This window comes from Parasteatoda tepidariorum, chromosome X1 (assembly GCF_043381705.1).
Source record: "Parasteatoda tepidariorum isolate YZ-2023 chromosome X1, CAS_Ptep_4.0, whole genome shotgun sequence".
Classification (NCBI taxonomy): domain Eukaryota; kingdom Metazoa; phylum Arthropoda; class Arachnida; order Araneae; family Theridiidae; genus Parasteatoda; species Parasteatoda tepidariorum.
The window spans coordinates 7,377,535-7,398,822 of NC_092214.1; the positions used below are offsets into that span (position 1 = coordinate 7,377,535).

Consider the following 21,288-nt stretch of genomic DNA (forward strand, 5'->3'; position numbering starts at 1 on the left):
TAAAATATTTTTTTTTTTTGTACTGAAAATATTCCTCTCTTTAATAACATTGAACATCTTTAATAATGGGATAAAAATCTCTTGGTCTTGTCTTTTTTTTTTGTAATTTAAAAATGAAAGCATCAAAATGCAATAAAATCAGTAAACTTCAGTTAAAAATGTGTTTAGAATAAAATATATATAAATTTGGTTTCCACCACCAGATTGTAGTTTTGGTATAAGAAACTGTTATTCTTTCATTCAGATCAATACTTACTTAGTCCTTGGCATTACAACTTATATTGACCTATCTCATTTAGAACAATACTATACAAAAAAAAATCACTCAAGCTTGCCAAAAACAACATACAAATTAGGAGAAATTTGCTGTGAGTTAATCTGAATTATCATATATATTAATACAATACATATTGCTGGTAAAAGCATCTTTTAAAAGTTAAAATATTTATTTCCATAAATGTATTGTTTCTAATTTTTAAAATTTAGAATTTTATGCCTTCAATTAAAAGATAATGTTGTTAAGAAAAACTACATTGTTGTTGGTCAAGGTTAACTTCCATAACCCCTTTGCTCACAATAAGCTGTTACCAAAATATTTTATTTATTCTTAGGAGATTTTAAAGCTAAGCAGAGTCCTTTTACAAGTAGATATGAAGAGTAAAAGAGGAAACTCTGAACTCACTTTTTGTATTAAAATATGTTATCTTTCAAGTTTAAGTAAAACAACTCTCCAGTTACATTGTAATCTTATAAATAAAATGATAATGTAATTTTAAAAAATGACATTTAATTTTTAAATGCTAAAAAGAATTTTGGTCCACCCTTTGTAAAGTAGGTCCTTGATATCAGTCACATTTTGTTCTGAATTTAATTAAAATACAGTTGAACCTGTTTATCTTGAACCTCTTTATCTCGAAAATCTCTATATCTCAAAATTTCTAAAATTCCTTACATTTACTGTCTAAAATCAGTGTATTTTCCATGTTTATGTTGAATTTTTATTCTTCAAAACCTCGGTTTCTCGAATTTCTAATAATAGAGCACAAATGTCAAAACTCTTTATCAGTAGAACTTGCAGATATGAATTTCGTGAAACCACAGAAAGTAGGGATGAAGAGGTTGGGGGTGTTTCTTGGAATTTCAATCACTATCCCTGCACTTCCTTAACTAGTAACGAATACAATGATTCTGGCAGTAAGTGAGGGGTAAATGAGTTGTGACCACCAGGGGTTAGCTTTTCAACATAGATAAGAAAGCTAAGAATAGAAATTCATTTTCACCTCAAAATTGCAACCAATGGATCAAAGGATATTCGAGAGTTTTAAAGTGAACTATAGAAAACCGTTGGTATGCAAACTTGTACGTGCCATTCATGAAAAAAGTCCTCTTCCGAAAATAAAGATGTTAGATGCTATCAGAATTACTGTGTTGCCTTGAGAAATGTGTCTAAAAACTATCCAAAAAGGTTTTAAGAATAGCAGTGAAGATGATGAACAAGAGGTTGAATGCTACAGTAAAGAAAAAGAAACTGTTGAAGCTGAAAATGCAGTGCCAGATTTGCCAGAATGAAATGCAATAAAATCTGGATTTAATGTTGACATTGATTTTGAAGATTTTCACAAGTGGACAACTGCCTGGCAACATGTGGAACATTGACAGATGCGGAAATCATAGATAATGTCAAAGCAATATCATATGAAGAAGCTGAAGATCATATTGATGAATTAAAAGTGAATGCAAAAGAGGTAGAACCAAAAGTGAATGTAAAAGCTGTAGAATTCTTATAAACTTTTCTTGAATCCCAGGAAAATGTTGGCTATGAGGGATTTGCGCTCTTTCTAACCTTAAAAGAATAATCGAAACAAATAAGGCTATGCATAAAAAATCTTTTAAAAATTATTTTCAGTGTTAAATTAATGTTAAAATTTTTTTTTTGGAAATAGATGTATGTGATATAATTAATATAAAGAAATGCCTATTTTTTTTCTACCAAAAACAATTTAAGCACTTTTAATGGAATTTTTTAATTCATTTAAATTTTTTAAGTTACCTATATAACTCGAAACCTCTATCTCAACAGATGATAACAGGAGATAAACAGGTTCGACTGTACTACTTTTTGTGTCGTGTAATAACTATATGTCAAATTTTAAAATGAGTAATAACAGCAAGCAATTCTGTGAAAGTTTTATAAACCAGACAGCTTTTTACATACTTATGTACTTTCAAACATGAATATAAGTTCAGAAATTATTAAAAGCATAATTAATGTTGTAATATATTTTTCAGAACATTACATGAAATGCATGACTTCATACCATCTGCTACAATTCTTAGCCGCAAAGCCCTCATTTTTAAATTTACATTTAAAACATTTGATTTTACTGTTGCCTGCAATGGATATTCCTTCTTTACGCCGAGTTGCTTATCTTTTCGATCCATCTCGTCAAGTAGCAAGGTTGTCTTTTAAAAATATGTCATCAACAATTAGCAAGAGGTAAGTATTGTTTAAAAAATTTATTTGAAATATTTTCATAATTTATTTTTCTTTGAAACACCAGTTTAATATTAGTTCTTGGAAACTGGGATGAGACATTTTAAACTTTAAGTTTAAAACTTATGTTAGGTATTAAAGGGACCTATATGTTAATAGCTATAAAATATTTTATATAGTTTTTAATCTTCATAATTAAAAAATACTGTGCATGCCTCAACTTTTATGAGAATGTGTTGTATTTCTGTAATGTTCTTATCTTATTTTGTTAACTACAATTATAGTTTTAATTGAATAGCACCAATTTCTCTAAGGTTCTGATTAAACTTAATGATTCTTTCAAACTATTTGTTTCATGATTTTTAAGACTTTCAACATTTTGTAATTTTTTTTTTTAGATTTTGAAACTTTTTCCTTTCTAATGACATCAGCATTTTTCTTTTATAATCAATCAGATTCTCCAAAAGTAAAAATTCCCTTTTGTTTCTTACCTTTATACTTGCAGGCTTTAATAATTTCACTATAGTGCTTACCTTATATGTTAAATATAATAAATCAATGCATAATAATTATGTAAGCATTCTTTTTTGCTTCTCATGTCTTAAATTTAAATATAGCAAAATTGATACATATTTATTTAAAAATATGAATACTTGAAGAAAAAAATAATTTCAATTAAGTTAATGGATAAAAAATTTATTTCAAATAAGAACAATTAAGTTAATGGATAAAAAATTGATTTCAAATAAGAACAATAATTTGAAATCAACTTTTATGTTCATGAACTTCTAATAAATAAGAACAATTAATCATGATAACGATTCAATTGTTCGTGATTAATTTAAATTAAATTTTCAATTTTTTCTATTACTTGCTAATGAAACAAATTATGAATTTCTTCTCTTTGCATTCTTTTGTTTAAAAGTTTTTGAAAGGAAACATTGATAAATTTTTTTTTCTTTATACAGCAGGCAATTTTGCTTAATTAGTGTCCCAATTTTTACTTAAAACAGATGATGCAATACTGAAAATCAAGATTTTAGATTAATTGCAGCCAATAAAGTGTGAATAAAACTTTTTTAAATTGTCTTTTGTAATGAATTTGCTGAGCCTTTTTTTTTCTTCAAATTTTAATTTAAACTCTGGTCGCCATCTATGCATTTCAACACATACTGATTGTCTTTATGCTACTGATTTTTTTAATTTATTTTATATGACATCCCCAAATACTTATCACTCTGTATGGGAACACAATGTTATTTGCACATTCTTTTGATTAGATACTAAAACATTTTTACTCTTTAGCATTGTGTATGCAATAATTTATTGCTTTGTTGGCAAAAGTACATTAGTTTACGTTTTTATTAAGTCATATTTTTAAATCTTACTCAACTTTGAGTTACAAAATTCTAAGGCATAGAAATAAAACTTGAAATATTAATTATATTTTTTTATATTCTAGATAGATTAGGTTTATATTATAGATTAGATTAATTTTTGGGCTTAAATTCTGTATTAGGTTTGGTCTTAAACCTTTTATTTATTGTTACACCATTAATTTTCTAGAAACATAATTTTTCTAGAAATGGGCAATTTCACGAAAAGTATAAACCAAAATTTCTAATTTTAAAAAAAATATACGTAAACGTATTTTATATCATTTTCTAGCTTAAAATGTATGATTTAATGTTTCGTAGCTTGATTTTTATTAGCATTTAATTAGTACCTCCATTTTCAACTTAGAACTCAGAATAGTTAGTTGTTATTTTTTAAAATTCATGGCAGTTAAAAATTCAGAACAAGTACAGAGTACCCCAAGAGTTATCTCTACAAAAATTATTACAAGTATTTGATGATTTTTAATTAAGTTATACACATTGAAAGTCTACAAATATTGTGTCTGTAGCAGTAGAATAGCCCAAATGTCAATTTTGCTATATTTCATTCTAAATCTCTTATAGCTGAACTGGGATATGTACTTTAAATTATTTATTTGAATTCATTGCTCTGAAACTTTCTAAAAATTCATTATAGAGTTTGGAAGGATTTTTTTCCTGTCTTGATTATATTGGCTTTTTTTTTTAATCATTTCACATTAACGTAACAAAAAAATTGATTTTAAAGAGGTTATTATTTTTTTTAAAGTTTATAATTTTTTTTTTTTTTTAAAGTTTCTGGCTAAGTCTTCTTAAATATATTTCCTTAAAAAAATAATTTCTTCAAAATAAATTATTTTAATTATTAAATACCCTATTTTATTTATGATTCATTTGATCCTCTTTGTGTTTATTTTTTGTTTTAGAAGTTGGAGTTTGAGTTCTTTAGCAACTATATCCTGTGACATGAATGATCCTAAGCTGAAGGTAAGAAAGCATAATTTTTTTCCATGTCTGAAATTCAGAACTATTTATGTTATTTTTTAAATGAAATTAGCATTTTTTTCTTGCTTTGCTTTTTATTCATCTGAGAAATCCTATGTAAGTTGATCCTGAAGGTTGCAGCACTTTTATTCTCAACTCTTCTTAGACAAACGATCAGTTAAAAAAAAAGGCAATTTCACATTCGGCAATATTTGTCCACAATGGTCCTGTTTTTGAAAAGAAAGTGATTTTGTATGTATCACCAATTTTAAACAAATTAGTGATATTTATTAAAGGGAGGTCATAGTCTTAAAAATTCAAGGTGCTTAAATTTTTTTTAAAATTTTGTCATAGTGCTGAAAACAGTAGAAAAAGTTTTTATAAATATAAACTGTAAGCCTTTTTTGAAACATGTCTGTTATCATTAGGAAGTACTCCAGTGGCATGGTTGGTAAAGGCACCACTGACACCAATCCTGACTGCTCGCTAAACAACCAACGTTTATACATAGCAATGTGCACATTACATCTGTCGGGACTAAAAGTCCTCTTTTTGGTTTTGGCGTCCAAGTTTAGACAGAAGGGTGCGTACCAGCTCATGTGCTGCCCATGTCATCTAACTGAGTTCAAAATTATGTGGCTTTCTTACCATGGCCATTTAAAGATAGAGCTGTGAGTATGGTTGGGTGGTGTGTTATCATTAGGAAATATTAATAATTTCTTTATCAGATCGGTGTATATTATTCTTAGTATATTAAGAAGTATTTTTATAAAACTAAACAACATGAATAGTAAATGTTGCTTTTACTACACTTTTATGAGTTAAACTGTATCCTTGTTGAAATAATGTAATTTTCAAAATTTTACATTTTATTTAGGTTTCTTTAATTTTAATACCTTTTTCTTATGATAAATTTTTTCTAGGAAGAAGCATCTACTATTGAAGATATTATAAAGTTTTTCGTTTTTGTTTTGTTAATGCTTTGCTATAAGTTGGGTTACCCAAAATTTCTAAAAGATCTCTTGAAAAATGAAGTATTTTGTGTGGAGCCTTCCAATTTTGAAACAAGCTCAGAAAATATTAAAGAGTTAATAGATTCAAAAAAAACATTATCTTGTGGACAAGCACACACTGCTTATATACATAATGGAATACTTTATATGTGGGGAAAATCAGGAAGTGGAAGGTAATTTAACATTATTGAATGTATATCTGCTTCTTTTTATTTTACTGTTGTACAATGTTAAAAACATATTTGATTCACTTAAGCATAATTTTTATGTTTCTTACTTAATTCTTACATTTATGCATCATTTGATAACTACTTTATTATGCATCATTTTATTTTATTTTCCACCTTTCTAAAAACCACATATTTTTGTCCCAGTCATTATTCATCATCATCAGCATTGGCATGACAGCCCTTTGTGAGCCTGGGCCTTTCTACAGAAGCTTTTCCCATTCTGCCCTTCTCCCAGCAATTGATTTCCAGTTCTTTACTTTTAGGATGGCAAAATCCTCATCCACACAGTATTTTCAACTCTTTTTTGGGCCTTCCTCTTAGCCTTTTATTGGAGGGGATTGCATTAAAGACTCTTAATGCTGTTCATTCTGGACTCATTCTCACTACATGCCCGGCCCATCTCATTCTACTTAGTTTAATAGATTTAATGATATCATCACTATTGAAGATCTAATATATTTTAAAATTCTATCTTTTTCTCCAGTTGTTGTTATCGAGGATAGCACCAAAGATGGTTCGTAGGACCTTCCTTTCGAAGGTTGCTAATAACTTCTCTTCCCTTTTTGCTAAAGTCCATGTCTATGAAGCATAAGTCAAAACTGATTTGATTAATACCTTATAAAGTAAAATCTTCGTCTTTCTTTTTATTAAGTGAGATTTCAATAATGATCTTAAACCATAGAAGCAGCGATTGGCTGCGATTATTCTTTTTCTGATTTCAGGATTAATGTTCATTTTTATAATTTATTTTTGATCCTAGATAAGTAAAATTTTTTACAGATTCAAATTTAAAATAATCTATTTCAAACAATTTAGGGATGGTTTCCATTGTACCACAATACATATATTTTGTTTTCTCCACTTTCACTCTTAAGTTCATTTTTCTAGCTGATTTTTCTAGTGCCAAAAATGCTTCACTCAGTGCAGTCCTAGATCTTGCGATCATGTCTACATCATCGGCATTTGTCAAAATATGCACTGATTTATTAAATATAGTACCTGTAGTATTTATGCCAGCATCTCTAATAACTTTTTCTAAGGCTATGTTAAACAGAAGACATGCTAATGCATCTCCCTGTCCAACTCCATTATAAATTTCAAAAGAGGTAGATAGTTCCCTCTGAATTCGTACCGTTGAAATGGTTTCAGTGAGTGTGAGCATTACAAGTTTGATTAATTTTGATGGAATATTAAAATCAGATAGGATCTTCAACAACTCAGTCCTATTAATACTGTCATATGCCGCCTTAAAATCCACAAATAAATGATGGGTCTCTATTCCAAATTCTCTACATTTCTCCAAAGTTTGTCGTAGGGTGAAGATTTGGTCAACTATGGACCTTCCTTTGCGGAAGCTACACTGATAATCACCAATGATGCTGTCTACAATGGGAGACAGACGTTCAAACAGGATATTTGAGAAGACCTTATAGGCAACGCATGACAGACTATTCCTCTATAATTGTGACAGTCCAATACATCCCCTTTTTTATGTATTGGACATAGAATACTCAACTTCCATTCAGTAGGCAATATCTCTCTCTCCCAACTAGATAGAATAATTTCCCAGATTTTGTTTACAATAGCGTTCCCACTGTATTTTAAAATTTCAGCTGGGGTATTATCTGATCCTGCCGCTTTATTACATTTCAACGTGTTGATAGCGTGTTGCACTTCTTCTAGGGTTGGAGTGTCAACCAGTGTATCGTTAATATTGTTGACTGTCATAAAATTTAATTCACTTGACTCATTGGAGTTAAGTAAATAGTCGAAATGTTCAACCCATCTATCCATAATTTTATTTCTCTCATTAACAATAGTTCCATTCCCAGTCATTATTGCTTTGTTCTTATTGAAGAAATCAGAGTATGCCTTATGATTAAAAGTGCTCCAAGGCAAAATGATTCACTCGTTTATCACATTTCTTTACTGGGTTTAATGCCTCAATGTTTAAATTATTATTTCATTTATATTTCTGCCCCATCTACTAATCTGAGTTACATTAACTTTTATTTTTAGACTTGGTATAGAAGACATTGATGAATATCTTCCTCCTCAACCTGTACCAATTTTGCTTCAGCTTCAAGTAAATGTTTTATCAGTATCTTGTGGAGCTCTTCATACTCTTGCTTTAACAGATTATGGTGTAAGTTAACTATTTTGTTTAAAAAATATGCTAAAAATAATTATATGGCGAAAAATTAAGACTAAATTTACCATCAAACTTAAACAATTTTCAATTTTTATCCATCAGAAAAATATTTATTTATTTTTTGACTGACTAAATATTTTCAAATTCATCTGCTAATTTACTTCATATTTTTGTTTGAAATATCTATTATTATATAGACTATTTCCAATGTCTCTCGTGATATCTATTTGGAAAAAGATTCAAGCTTCTTTTTATTTTAACTTGTTTTGATAAATCAGACTAAAATCTTATTAATGTTTGTAAAATTTTTTTTATAGCTGTAAGAGAATTAAGCAGGTGAATAAACATTGTTACAAGACTTAAAGGAAAACCACTTTTAACCTTATAAGAAATGCACTACAATCTTTTGCAAGGTATAAAAAAATGAATTGCAATAGCTTTTGGCATCATTGATAATACTACATGTTTTAAGAAAACTGTCAACAAGAGAAGTAATGAAACACGGTAGACCTGTAGTCAATAAAAGGCATATTCTTCTGAATTATGCAGCTAGATACTTAAAAATTATAGAATTTTTTTTCATAGGGGGAAAGATAATCTTGCCAATGGTTCCCATGAATATTTTTTGCCTTACAAATATAAAAGGTTAAGATTCTATGCAGGAAATTAGATAAAATGATGATCTTTTCTCACTTTTCTATGTAGATACCAAAAATAAGTAAAAAATTTCTTATATTTTTCTATTTATCTTGTAATATTGCTCACTTAAATAACAAACAAATGGTATTTTCACCAAAAAAGTTTGTAGCAATAGTGGATGACTAGTAATGTTTAATTTGTTATAAACATAAAATTTTTCATTCATTCATATTAGCACTTTGGTGATGACTTTGAAACATGTCCTAATAGCAGACTTCTTGTAATATATGTATTCATTACATAGAATTTTTAATGTATATTTGGTATATAATGAATGTTAAAAGAATTTGGCATACTAATTTTGGTTTTAATAAAATTTTAATGAATTTTTCTATAGTTGTTTAGTTGGGGATCATCTCGATTTGGGCAGCTTGGTGTAGGAGAAGTTCAACAGTCTGTTCAACCACTGATTATTGAAAGTCTTTTGGCTGAAAAAATTCAACAAGTTTGTTGTGGTCAGTACCATTCAATGGCTCTAACATGTAGTGGAAGGTAAGAAATATTAGATTTAATTATTTTCATCATTTTAAAAGAACATTATTGTTAATACAAAAACATTTTGCATTAAAAGTTAATAAAGAATTGAGCATGTTTGTAATTCTTGTTGTACAGTAAAATTGTATAATCATATAAATACTCGTGCAGTGTACTCATATACTTGTAAATTATCATTACAAAGCTGTAAAGAAACATTTTCAATTATTCTAGCCCGAGGCAATTTATCTTAAGTGCTCCAAACTATAATTTACGGAAGTTTAAAACTGAATTAAATTGTGAAAAATATGCCGTGTAAGTCACATACTAACTTCTGCATTACATTTTACCAACCAGGAATTTGGAAAAAATATTAAAAAATAACAATAATTACCAATTATTACAACAATAATTTCTATTACCTATTTTATGCGTAGAAGGTATTAAAAACGTGTGTTTTATATGTTTTTAACTTAATCTGCATTTGTGAAAATGAAGTTCTAAAGTTTTTATGTGTTAAATTACTGAATAGCCGAGCCTTTTATTTCGTATTGTTTGTTTTATCTCCGGATTTAGAATACTTGATTTTGCAAGACTCATGCTTCAAAATAAATTTATTTTTTAGAGTTTATACATGGGGATGGGGAGTACATGGCCAGCTCGGACATGGTAATGCGGAAGATCAGAACATTCCAAAGCTAATAGAATGCATAAAGAAAAGAAGGATTATTTCTATATGTGCTGGTCAAGGTCATAGTGTTTTATTAAGTAAAAATGTGAGTTTTATTTCTTTCACTTGTTTAATTGTTCTTTTCACTGTTAAATAACTTGATTTACTATAATTAATTACGTATTTAATACAGATCTATACTTATTCTTTTTTACAAAAATAATTAAAAATATTTTGATAATTAATTTCAATTTCTTTACTTATAGGAAGAAGTTTATACTTTTGGATGTGGAATGTTTGGTCAGCTCGGAACTGGAACTGTTTTGAAACAAAGTCGGCCAGTAGAAATTAATATTCCTGAACAAATAAGACTCATTGCTTCTGGTTTCTTTCATGTGGTATTCATTATTTTTTACTTTTTGTTTGTAATATTATTTCATTTTGAATACAAAAAGTTCAATTTCATTTTTAAAATTGTTGTCTTACATATTTGACATCTTACTAAGTAAATGTTTAATTATTAACTATAGTTTTAGAAACTTTTTGTCATTATCTTCCAAATTATTTTAATTTTACAATTGGTTCAACAGTACAAAAAGCAAAACACTAATATTGCATCTTTTTCCGAATTCAGAGTTATGAGAATTTTTATTAAAATTTTAATTTTTTAAGAAAAAGGTTTCCTTTTTTACCAACTAAAATAACTCTCTGTGTCATGTTTTGTTATGATATGGAATATCTTTCTTTTCTAAAAGTTAATTGTTATATACCATATTAAAAATTACAGTTTTTATTTCAAACCTATATTAGAATAGCCCTATAGTGGCTGAAATTCTTAGACTTAAAAATTCTTAGAACATAATGTTTAGGCATAGATTATAAACCTTATAAGATTCATAAACATTTTTATAAATCAGTGTAGGAAAATTATACGTTATTTTAGACTAGGGATTTAACTGGGATCTAGGGAGTGAATATTTTCTGAATGCCAAGTAAAGCTTGCAGTAACTAAAAGTGTTTTCTCTCAATCATTATCTCCATTTAAAAAAATAGAAGCTCTAATTGTTGAAATAATTGTGAAAACAATCTTCTTGTCATTGAATTAAAGTGTTTAAGCAGTTTCTTTTAACTAGAATATCTTATTGATAATTATCTCTTTTTATAAAATTGTTATCTGATGTCATTTTATGCACTAAATACTTAAGTTTAAAGTTTTTGACTTTGCTTAATGCATTAATTTTAGCTTATTATTGTATTCTGTTGATATAGATTGCAGTAAGTAATACAAACAAAATATATACCTGGGGCTGCAATCCACAATCATTACGTATTCAAGCTCAAAATTCTCGCCGAGCTCGTCAGCATGGCACCAATACTTCTCTTAATTCAAGACTGTCTCCTGGTTCTACAAATGGCAGCTCACTGCACCAAAGATCATCTAATGTGAATAATGCTGTTCAACAAAGCCATCTTCTACCTAATTTGCTTAATACTTCACTAATTAATGATGATATAACTGAGGTATTAAGTTCGTTTAATTATGATTGTTTTTAACTTTACTTTATTTGCAAAGAAGGAACCAAAAATGTTTTAGAAAAAAAGGAATGTTCAGAATATATGCATTTTACAAAAACATCTGCCACATTTCGAAACAACTGTTTTATTTATTGTTAAACTAAAATATCTTTGAATTACACTCAAAAGATTTTTCAAAACTTCTTTCATCTGTAATTTTTATATATAATTTGCCCTGTAAAAAGAAAATTATTTGATTGGATTAAATAAAAATCTAAATAATTACAGATTTTTTTCTGCACCAGAGAAATATAGCTAAAAATGTTATTTTGAAGATTATTGTTTTGTTAAATAAATATGTATTTTTATGTGGCAACAATACATTTTTACCAATCATATTGAAAAGAAGGCAGGAGATGAAGAATTTGAATGTATTACCTCATCAAATTGTTCGCAGTTTAAAAAAAGACTGAAAGTGAAAGACAAAAATTCATTTAATTTTTATTGATTCATTAGAGGTTGTTTGTTCTTACATAGAAGATCCATTTAATCAATGGCATTGCAAAAAAATTTCTTTTTCAATAAACTGGTATTTATTAAGAAAGTGGAAATTTAAAAATAAAGTATTAGCAAAAAATATATTTATGTAAGTGGAAAAGAGAACATATAACTTCAAATGATCAAAAATTAACTATATTCTACAATATTTTATTAAAAAAATATTTCAAACTGAAGAAAAAAGATGTAATTTTAAGGCAAAATATTTTGTGAAGGCTATTTATATTGACATAATTTTTGTATCATTGATTTTAAACATTAGCTTCATATTACATACATATTGATTGACAAACTCTCTCAATATAAATAGTATTTTTATACAATCATGTATGCCATATCAGCTTATATGGCTCACATTGTTGTAAACTAAGTTTTAAATACAGACAGCCCTAGAAACTAGTTAAAAATACATAAGAATAAAGTACTCATATTTGTAACATGTTGAAATTATCTTTTAACCGACAGTTATTTGCCAAAGAGATCATAGAGTTTAAGAATTTAAAATGTTTTTACCATTTACAAAATTATTAACAATGCGCCAGTATTGCTGACCAACAGCGTCTACTTCCAAGAAATGCTTGTACTTCTGAAGACTTTACTTTGGTACTGGGGATAGAACCCTGGTATTTCACAGAGACAGCACATCTAATAAGATTTTATGCATTAAGAAAATTTAAAATCAAATTCTCATTAACAATTTAAATAAAAAATTATTAGAGTTTAATTTTGTATTATCAAATAAATTAAGTCAAAGTAGCATTTTTGATATTCATAAATAAATTATTTTAACAAAGTAAGATTTAAAAACACATTGTATTTTGTTCATTTGCGAAAACTGTTTCTTTAATTAGTAACTCCTCCTAAGGTTTCGTGTGGAAGTCATCATACAGTTGTTGTGACTAACAGTGGTGAAGTATACTCTTGGGGACGAAATTCTGAAGGGCAGATTGGTAATGGAACAAGAAAAGAACAGGTAAGTTGTTTTACTAATTAATCTGCTTCAATAGTGTTTATTACTTTTGATTTCGTTTACTTTTACAATTTATTTTATTAAAATCTGATTTTCATGATTTAAAATGAACTCATATGGGTTAATTTTAAGATTGGTTATAATTCCTATAATTTCTTAATGAAATTGTACATATTTCATAATTTCCTAGTATTTTTTAAATTAAATTGAGAAAGGCAATAAAAGTTGAAGGTTAAAGGAACAAATCCATAAAAAATTGTTTAGAGTAACAAAATGGCACATGTGAACATGAATAAATATTTCTTAATAATTCATTTTATACAAAACCGTTTCTCAACGTCATTTTTTATATGAAACTGTTTTGAATATGGGTGTAAATTAAGTTTTTCAACAAAGTTTATCTCTTAAAAGTAGTGACAACTTTTCTAAAGTAGTTTGTAGTCATTACTGTAAAAAGAAAAGTACTTGTAGCTGTAGTTAGCTATATTTGTAATAAATATTGTAGTTAACTACAAAACTAATATAGTTTTTCTGACCACCAATTTTAAATATTCTATATTTCAAGCTATTCATGTTGACATTAAAAAGTCAAATATTAAAATAAATCACATCATTTTTAAAATGAATACTAATTTAAATTTATAGAAAATTATTTATAAAATTTATTTTGAATGTGCTTACAGAAAAATTCAGTGAATGTGTGATTAAAAAATAGGGGTTTATATTTTTATGCTGATCGGGAAGGTTTAAATGTTGTGCATTCTAAATGTTATGCTTTTCTAAATTTTTTTTTTAGAAAATACCTTCTTTGGTTATTGGACTTAAAGATAGACAAATTGAGCACATTTCATGTGGAGCTGATTTCTCAATTGCTGTTGATATGAATGCTAAAATATTTGGTTGGGGACAAAATGACAGTGGTCAAGTATGTTGTTTCTTGTGTAATGAAATTTAGATATTCTTTTTTGTACTTGGATTTGAAAGTTCAATCGTTGAGTTTTAACATTGTGCATTGTATGTGTGCTTTTATTTCTGGAATAAAAACCATTGGCAATATGAAATAAATTTAGTGCTGTGGACTTAAGATAAGTTTTAAGTCTTCAACACAATCTTGACAACTTGTGGGTTGTGTTTTCCTTTTTATGCTTTCCTTTAATTTTATTTTGTTGTTGGTTTGATTTTTTATAACAATAAATGTAACCCAACTGTCTAATTTTAGATTATTTAACTATTTTCATCATATTTGGTTTTTAAATTTTTTGTAATTGCATGCAGTGGCATATCTAGCGGGTGTGGGCTTAGAGGGGCATCTAATTCATAAAAATAAAAATTAAAATGATATCCATTATAAAATGTTTAGTTTGCTAATTGCAGGCCCCATAACTTTTTCAAATTTTTAACCAATTTACCTAAAAAATGAACAGCATATTTATTATTATTATTGTAGCTTGCTTTGCTCATAGTTTTTTTTAAATATTTGTAACAAATTGGCATTATATTGAATGAAAAATGCTCTTAGAATAAATGCGTATCATTTAATCAATCAAGAACATCTAAGTGTAATATAAACTGCATTAACATACACTGTTAAATTTTAAAATGAATTGAATGAAAATTAATGAAGTTATTGAGTTACATTCTTTTTGAAAAAACATTTATAGTTGTAAAATCTTATTCAATATAAAATTTAACAATCCCATACCAAGTGCATTGGATTTCAGTTTTTACATAATCTAAAATTTAAAATGGTCATGAAAAGCCCCTTGTAAACCTGGCATCATAGTGCAATAAGATGGTGCAAACACTAAGTTTGTTATCAGGTGCTGTAAACCCAAGCTATGACTATGACTTCGTATTTGTACAAAATTCTCCGTTTTTTATAGGTCCATACATTTTCAGTAATAATTTTCTTAAAATTTATTTAATTTCATATTTTATCACTGTCTTAAAAAATTTCTATTATGCTTCTTAGTCCATGTGAAAATTTATTAATTTTTATAATTACAGTGCAAAGTCTCATATCCAGAAATCCACTTACAGTAAATATCTATTTTCTGGACTTTTTTTAACAATCAGAAAAAACAAATCTTTTTTCCTTTTTAAAAACAAAATTTTTTTGCCCATAACCTGTTAGAAAAAAAGTATTAGTAAAGAAATTTTTTTTGTTGCTGCTATCGGAAAGATAGCGAAACATTTATTCAGCTTCAATATTAATGAAGCTATATAGTAATAGTGCTTGAAAAAAAAACATCAGCAAGCAAGCTTTGTTTCCCTTTAAATTATAAATGTTTTCGAAAAAAAAAATGCGCTCAATTCTTTTCCTTTTTTTTTATTAAGTTCGATTATTTTATTTTTGGAACTTGAAGCTCGTTTTTAATGTAATTTTTATTTGATTATGTGCACTGCTAATTATTCAAATCAAACGGGAGAAAAGAAGAGAAAAAGTGTATTTATTTATGTAAGAGAAAGTTCGAATTATAATCTGTTCACTGCTATCAATTTATTCATAATATATTTTATCATACTAAGCATTCTTTAGTTAATTAAAGGCCTTTCAACCCATAACAAAACTTTGGTGTATGAAACTGGCAATAATTATCATCTATTTGTTATTTTTTTTAATTGAATAGCATATTTTTTATGTTTGTGTTCCTAAAAGACTTATCTAGAAAATTCTTTTCTCCTGACTCACTGAAGTCTCAACAGTCTCGGATATGGGATTTTCCACTGTATTTTCTCTTGTAAAAAAGGTTAAATTTCTTTACTTCTTAAAAAACTTGTTCTTACTAAAATCTTTTTAGAAGCATGGCAGATTACCTTATTTACTTTTTCGTTTCTTAAAAATATTGAGTGTTTATCGTGATGATTTAACTTGTTGAATTCAATAATTTGATATAAAACAAAAACACTTACTTTAAATATTTTAGCTTGGATTAAAACCAGTTCTTGAGTCCAACACTAAACATAATTCTGGTTCTTCTGGAGGCAGAGTTATAACGATTCGTACTAATCGTAGAATGATAACCATAACACAGCCCTGTCGTCAGAGTGTTCTTCGCCCAATTGAAGTTGCTGTTCCTTATTATGAAATAAAATCCAGCATTTATGACAGTGGCAGTTTTGAAAATGAATACTCTGTAAGTATTTTCAAAAATGTGTTGTTGAATGTTAAAATGCTACCTTTTTTCTGCTTAAACCTTTCTTTTGATGTAAAATGATGTTTATAGAGTAACCCACATGCGATATTAAAGCAAACCTGAATTTTTTTAGCTATGTATAGTGCAGAAACACATAATCAAACTTTATTTATGGTAATTGCACTCAGTAATGTTTTTAAAGACTGTTTCAAATTTTAACATGAGGGTTAAACTTTTTAATGCATTAAAACATATTTTTTTAATTCAAAACTCTTTTATGATGTTGTCTCGGACATGTGAAATATATAAAACTGAATGTCTATTCAAAAAAATATAAAATTTTATTATTCATGTTGAAATTATTAGACTGACTGAAAGATTATTGTTAAATTATTAAAGGTTGCTCTAGCTAGTGCTATCAAATTTTTTACCATATTTTACAACGTTTTTTACCAAGTGCTATCACATTTTTTATCATAATTTTATATATGAGATCAGGTAATTATTAGTAGGATAAAATATATTTCAAGTTATTAAATGAAACACATTCGTATTATTTATAGGTAGTGAAAATTTTAAATCATGATCTTCAAAGTAGAAATTTAGGTGAAAATATTCCTCAATTATCATCACTTGATGATCCTCCATATGGACCGCGTGCTCTACATGCTGCATTGAATGTAAGTCAAATTTCTTTATTATCTTTAGTTTCTTCTTCATATTATGGTTATGTGAAGTGCTGATATTGATTTTCAAGAAAGGTACAATATTGAAGTAGCTATTAAAGTTTAATATCTAAAAAAGACATATTTAATACTGATGAAACTGCATTTTTAGAGAACTCTGTCAGCTGTAACTTAATTTTTAAGAGATTCAAAATGTTCAGAAGGCAAGAACAGTAAACTTAAATATCATTTTTATCTTTGTCTTATACAGTCTGAGGGATTTCAATAAACTTTTTTTATATCATTTTTGTTATGGCGCTTCACTTTTCCCAAAGTATGGTAATATAGAAAGCAAAGAGTTTTGACATTAAAGCACTGAAACAGTTGATAATAAAGTAAGAGTTAAAAACAAACTATTTTTCTCCTGAATTTGTTTTACCTTTTTTCAATTTAAGTTTGTTTACATGGGTTGTTTTAGTCAGTCATCTACTTATTTGTATTATTATTAATATTTTATATATTATTATTATATTATTAATATGAACTATTATTAATATTTTTGTGGACAATTGTTCCAGTTTTTTTTCTCCCTCTACCTTTATTGTTTTTAATCAGGGTTTAATTCTAATAAAGTTTTTTTTTGTTGAGTTGGCATTTTAATTTTAGAGTGGATACTTTTACTGAAAATTCCAGCAATATGAATAACTGAGATTTGTTGCGTTAAAAATTGAAAGAGAAGGAAATAAATAAGAATAAGGAGTTAAAATAAAATAAAAATTTCTGTTTTTCTTGTATATTTTTTTCATTTTACAATATCAGTTTTTCATTTTTCTTTCTTTATGTTTTATATGGCTATAAGTCAGTCTGTTATTTATCTTGAATATTTATGGACTGCTATTATACTTTTCCCTCATAATCTTAATGATTTTTTGAAAATTGACAATACTGATAAGCTCATGTCTTTTAATAAGTGTTTTTATAATGGCGCAGCATTTTTTAGCAAATATAATAATACAAAATTCTGAGAATTTGGGCTTTAAATATTAAAATAATGACTGAAAATATAAGCATTTTTTTAAAAATCTTTCATTTAAATTTTACAGTTTTAAAACTTTTAACTTGTAAAGCTTGCAATTGAAACTCACAGTATTTTCAGAACATTTTACAAAATATAACAAAGCCATTAATAGGCATTACGAATTTTCTAACTTTCTAATATTTTTTCTTTTAAAATTATATATAATCCTCTAATAATAAATATATTCCTTACATTTTTTTCTCATAAAAACGCTTGGAACTGAAATTGTAATTTATTAAATAGATTTCAGTTGCATAATAAACATTAACTAATGAGATATAAATATTTTCTATTACCTTTGAAGGTTAAGTTTACCGTAATATGTGACATTTAAAATATATGTTAGGTTTTATCTTTTGCCAAATAATTTTAGAATCATGTCTTTTTACATTGCAAATAACACTGCATAACAATTATCAGCCAAATTTGGAATCTACTCAATTTTCTTTTGTTTGTTTTCAACTTGCTCTAATATGCATGAATATTCTATGGAATGATGAAAAATTTTATTTAACTCTTAATAAAAAATATTTTTGAATAAATTTTCTGTCTATTAATTATTTTTAATTCTGTGTTTTTTTATTCTTTCTATACTCTTCTTAATTATTATATTAAAATCTTAAATAGATTAATTTTTTCATAATATTACAGATATTTCATCAATATTTTGATTTTACTATGCTTCTCAATCACTGCCTCAATTTTGGAAATTTTCAAGCTGCTGCAAAGCTATGTGCACTGGAAAAACTCTTTGATCAGGTAAGGGATATTAAAACACTTTCTTTCCAAAACTAATGCTTTATTTATGATAATTTATTTTTCGTTGTCTTTTTTCAACACTACATCACTAACTAGATTCTCATAATTAGGCTTTAGATTATCAACTGAAGGCACTTTCTGTTGAATCAAATCCAGTTCAGTCACAAATGGCTCTATTTATAACTGAATATTATACAAAGTAAGGATAAACTGATACTTTTTACATTTTAGATTATATTATATTATAGAAATTCAAAATATTTTGGTAATTTAGTTAATATATAGCACACTTTTTCATCGTCAGGTCACAGATTTTATTTCTTATCAATGTTTATCTAAAATTATTAACTGTTTAATCTATTTCTCACTACTAGTTTTTCCTTTTTTTTTGTCATAGAAAAAATGGTTTAATGTGCCAAAAATAGTATAAAGATTCAATCAATTGATATAAAATACTTGTTGCTAACAAGAAAAAGAAATCAGGAATTTTTTTATATTAAAAATCCTATTGAAGCACAAAAAAAAGAACACCTGAATAGCTTTTGTCTAAAGATTAGATTTTCCAATACTAACATGTAATCTTAATGCTTCACAAAATAGTCTTTAAATATGCCAATTAATTAGTGTAGACAATATTTTAAGTTGAGAAATCAGACACAGAAATGTATTTTTCTGAGTAAAAATTACTTTAAGGATGTGACTTTTTCACTCTTAAAATGTAAAATGCTAGCTGTAATCTAAAAAATACAATACTAATGGATAGTTACGACCGTTTTTTCAACGTCGATTAATCGAATTGTCCAATTTATTGCATTGATCAAAGATAATGCACTTTTCCCCCACCAAAATTTTTTTGCATTATAATCCATCTTAAAAAGAATTTGGATGAATCCTTGATGCTCTCAATCAAGCAAAAGGCTATCAAGCAGAAAGTTTTTCTTTATCACAATTAATTTTTTTAAGTATGTACAGTATAGTGCATGCATATGCAAACCTTTCTATTTGTACTTTTTTGTATTACTGTGTAGAAAATAAAATTTAAAAAAATTAAAAATTAGTTTTCAACTGCACAGTATGTGTTATGTTAAATTTGTGCTACTATATTTGCCACTCCAAAGCCTGGAAAAAGTGAAAAGAAAAGTTGCCTATAAAATGAATGCTGATTCCCTGATGACACTAGTTCCACACTGTCCTTCATTCCTCTTGGAAATCTTTCCTTCCCTAATTTGCCACTTTTGACTACTGTTGTTTAATTATTTCAAGTACTCATGCAGTTTTTTCCAGCTTAATTTTTGAAGCTAATGAAGTTTTTTCAGTAACGAGTAAGTCTTTCATCATCAATTTCTGGATATTATTCATTTGAGACATTTAAATTGTTTATTATAACTTAATTAAACTAAGAATATTGAAATAAATATGTGTGACAATGAATTTCAAAAATGGGAAATAAAGAAAGCAACCACTGTTTTAGTTAAAAAAATATACATTTTAGTTCGTCTGTAATTTCATTAAAAATCTTTATTAACTATCAGCTTATAAAAAAGAATTATGCTACTTTTTGACTATTTTTTCTTTATTTATTTTACATTACAGTGATGATACTCTTTTTCTTTTAGTCTACTCGAGATAAGAAATGAAGATACAAACCAAAAGTTCTTAAATAATGTAAGTATCTTTACATATTTCGTTTCATTTAAATATATTACATTCTTGTAATATATTTAAACAATTACATTTTTAACTACTTAATACAGGTGAAACTACGTGTTTCACCTGTACATTTTTTGTACGTAAATGCCTTGCTGTTTCTATAAAATGGGTTAAGTCAGTGCATGGTGACTAAGATAAAGCTTAATTTTCAAATTAATTAATAATAATAATGAAATATTATAGAAGCTTGATTACCCAAAATGTGTCAGATTCTTGTAAATACAGTAAAAAAAAGCTGAAAAGATAATGTCCTCTTTAACTCTTTAAAGACCAAGAGGCCTGAAGATATCTGGACTACTTAACGCCTTTTTCGGGTCAGTGGGGGCGAATGGGTAGTAGTGATTGGGAGGGGATGAGCTGCTTGTCACTGATGTATAGGAACTCATAAAAAGTCGAAAGGAAAGAGGTGTGTGATCTTCACGCTTTATTTAGAAGCATTTCCGCCTGTGGATTTAGAGAAACACAAAATCCTCTTAATTTGTAACAGATTTGTTTGTTGTTGGAACTGGACCTTTTTATTTATTTATTAAAAATTCGGGAATGGCGGGCTTTTGGGAATTTATTTTTGAAATCCCAGCGTCCATTAAAACGAATACCTTTTTAATAAAATTGAAACGTGTTTACTGTTGACTACCAAATGTAAATTTTTTATACAATTAAAAATACATGTTCAAAAATACCGAAATTACTGAAAAAAATTTGGATAAAGCCAACATTGTATAATGCTTTCTGTTAATCACTGATATTTTAATGATAATGTTATCATTAGTTCATAGCAATTTTGAACCTTGAGTGAAAAAAAAG

The 21,288-nt window shown here is 27.1% G+C and overlaps 1 protein-coding gene across 2 annotated transcripts in view; it reads left to right on the forward strand.

The window, feature by feature from the left end:
* Window positions 1-21,288, forward strand: part of LOC107446431 (uncharacterized) — a 56,561-nt gene that overhangs the window by 28,385 nt on the left and 6,888 nt on the right. For both annotated transcript variants that reach the window (XM_016061072.3, XM_016061073.3), the window contains exons 15-29: window positions 2,290-2,497; window positions 4,797-4,857; window positions 5,778-6,040; window positions 8,117-8,243; window positions 9,286-9,440; window positions 10,048-10,198; window positions 10,359-10,490; window positions 11,362-11,613; window positions 13,031-13,138; window positions 13,932-14,060; window positions 16,063-16,272; window positions 16,836-16,952; window positions 18,667-18,774; window positions 18,885-18,973; window positions 20,391-20,439. In XM_016061072.3, coding sequence (XP_015916558.2) covers window positions 2,290-2,497; window positions 4,797-4,857; window positions 5,778-6,040; window positions 8,117-8,243; window positions 9,286-9,440; window positions 10,048-10,198; window positions 10,359-10,490; window positions 11,362-11,613; window positions 13,031-13,138; window positions 13,932-14,060; window positions 16,063-16,272; window positions 16,836-16,952; window positions 18,667-18,774; window positions 18,885-18,973; window positions 20,391-20,439 — 2,159 coding nt within the window. The remainder of the gene's footprint in view (window positions 1-2,289; window positions 2,498-4,796; window positions 4,858-5,777; window positions 6,041-8,116; window positions 8,244-9,285; window positions 9,441-10,047; window positions 10,199-10,358; window positions 10,491-11,361; window positions 11,614-13,030; window positions 13,139-13,931; window positions 14,061-16,062; window positions 16,273-16,835; window positions 16,953-18,666; window positions 18,775-18,884; window positions 18,974-20,390; window positions 20,440-21,288) is intronic.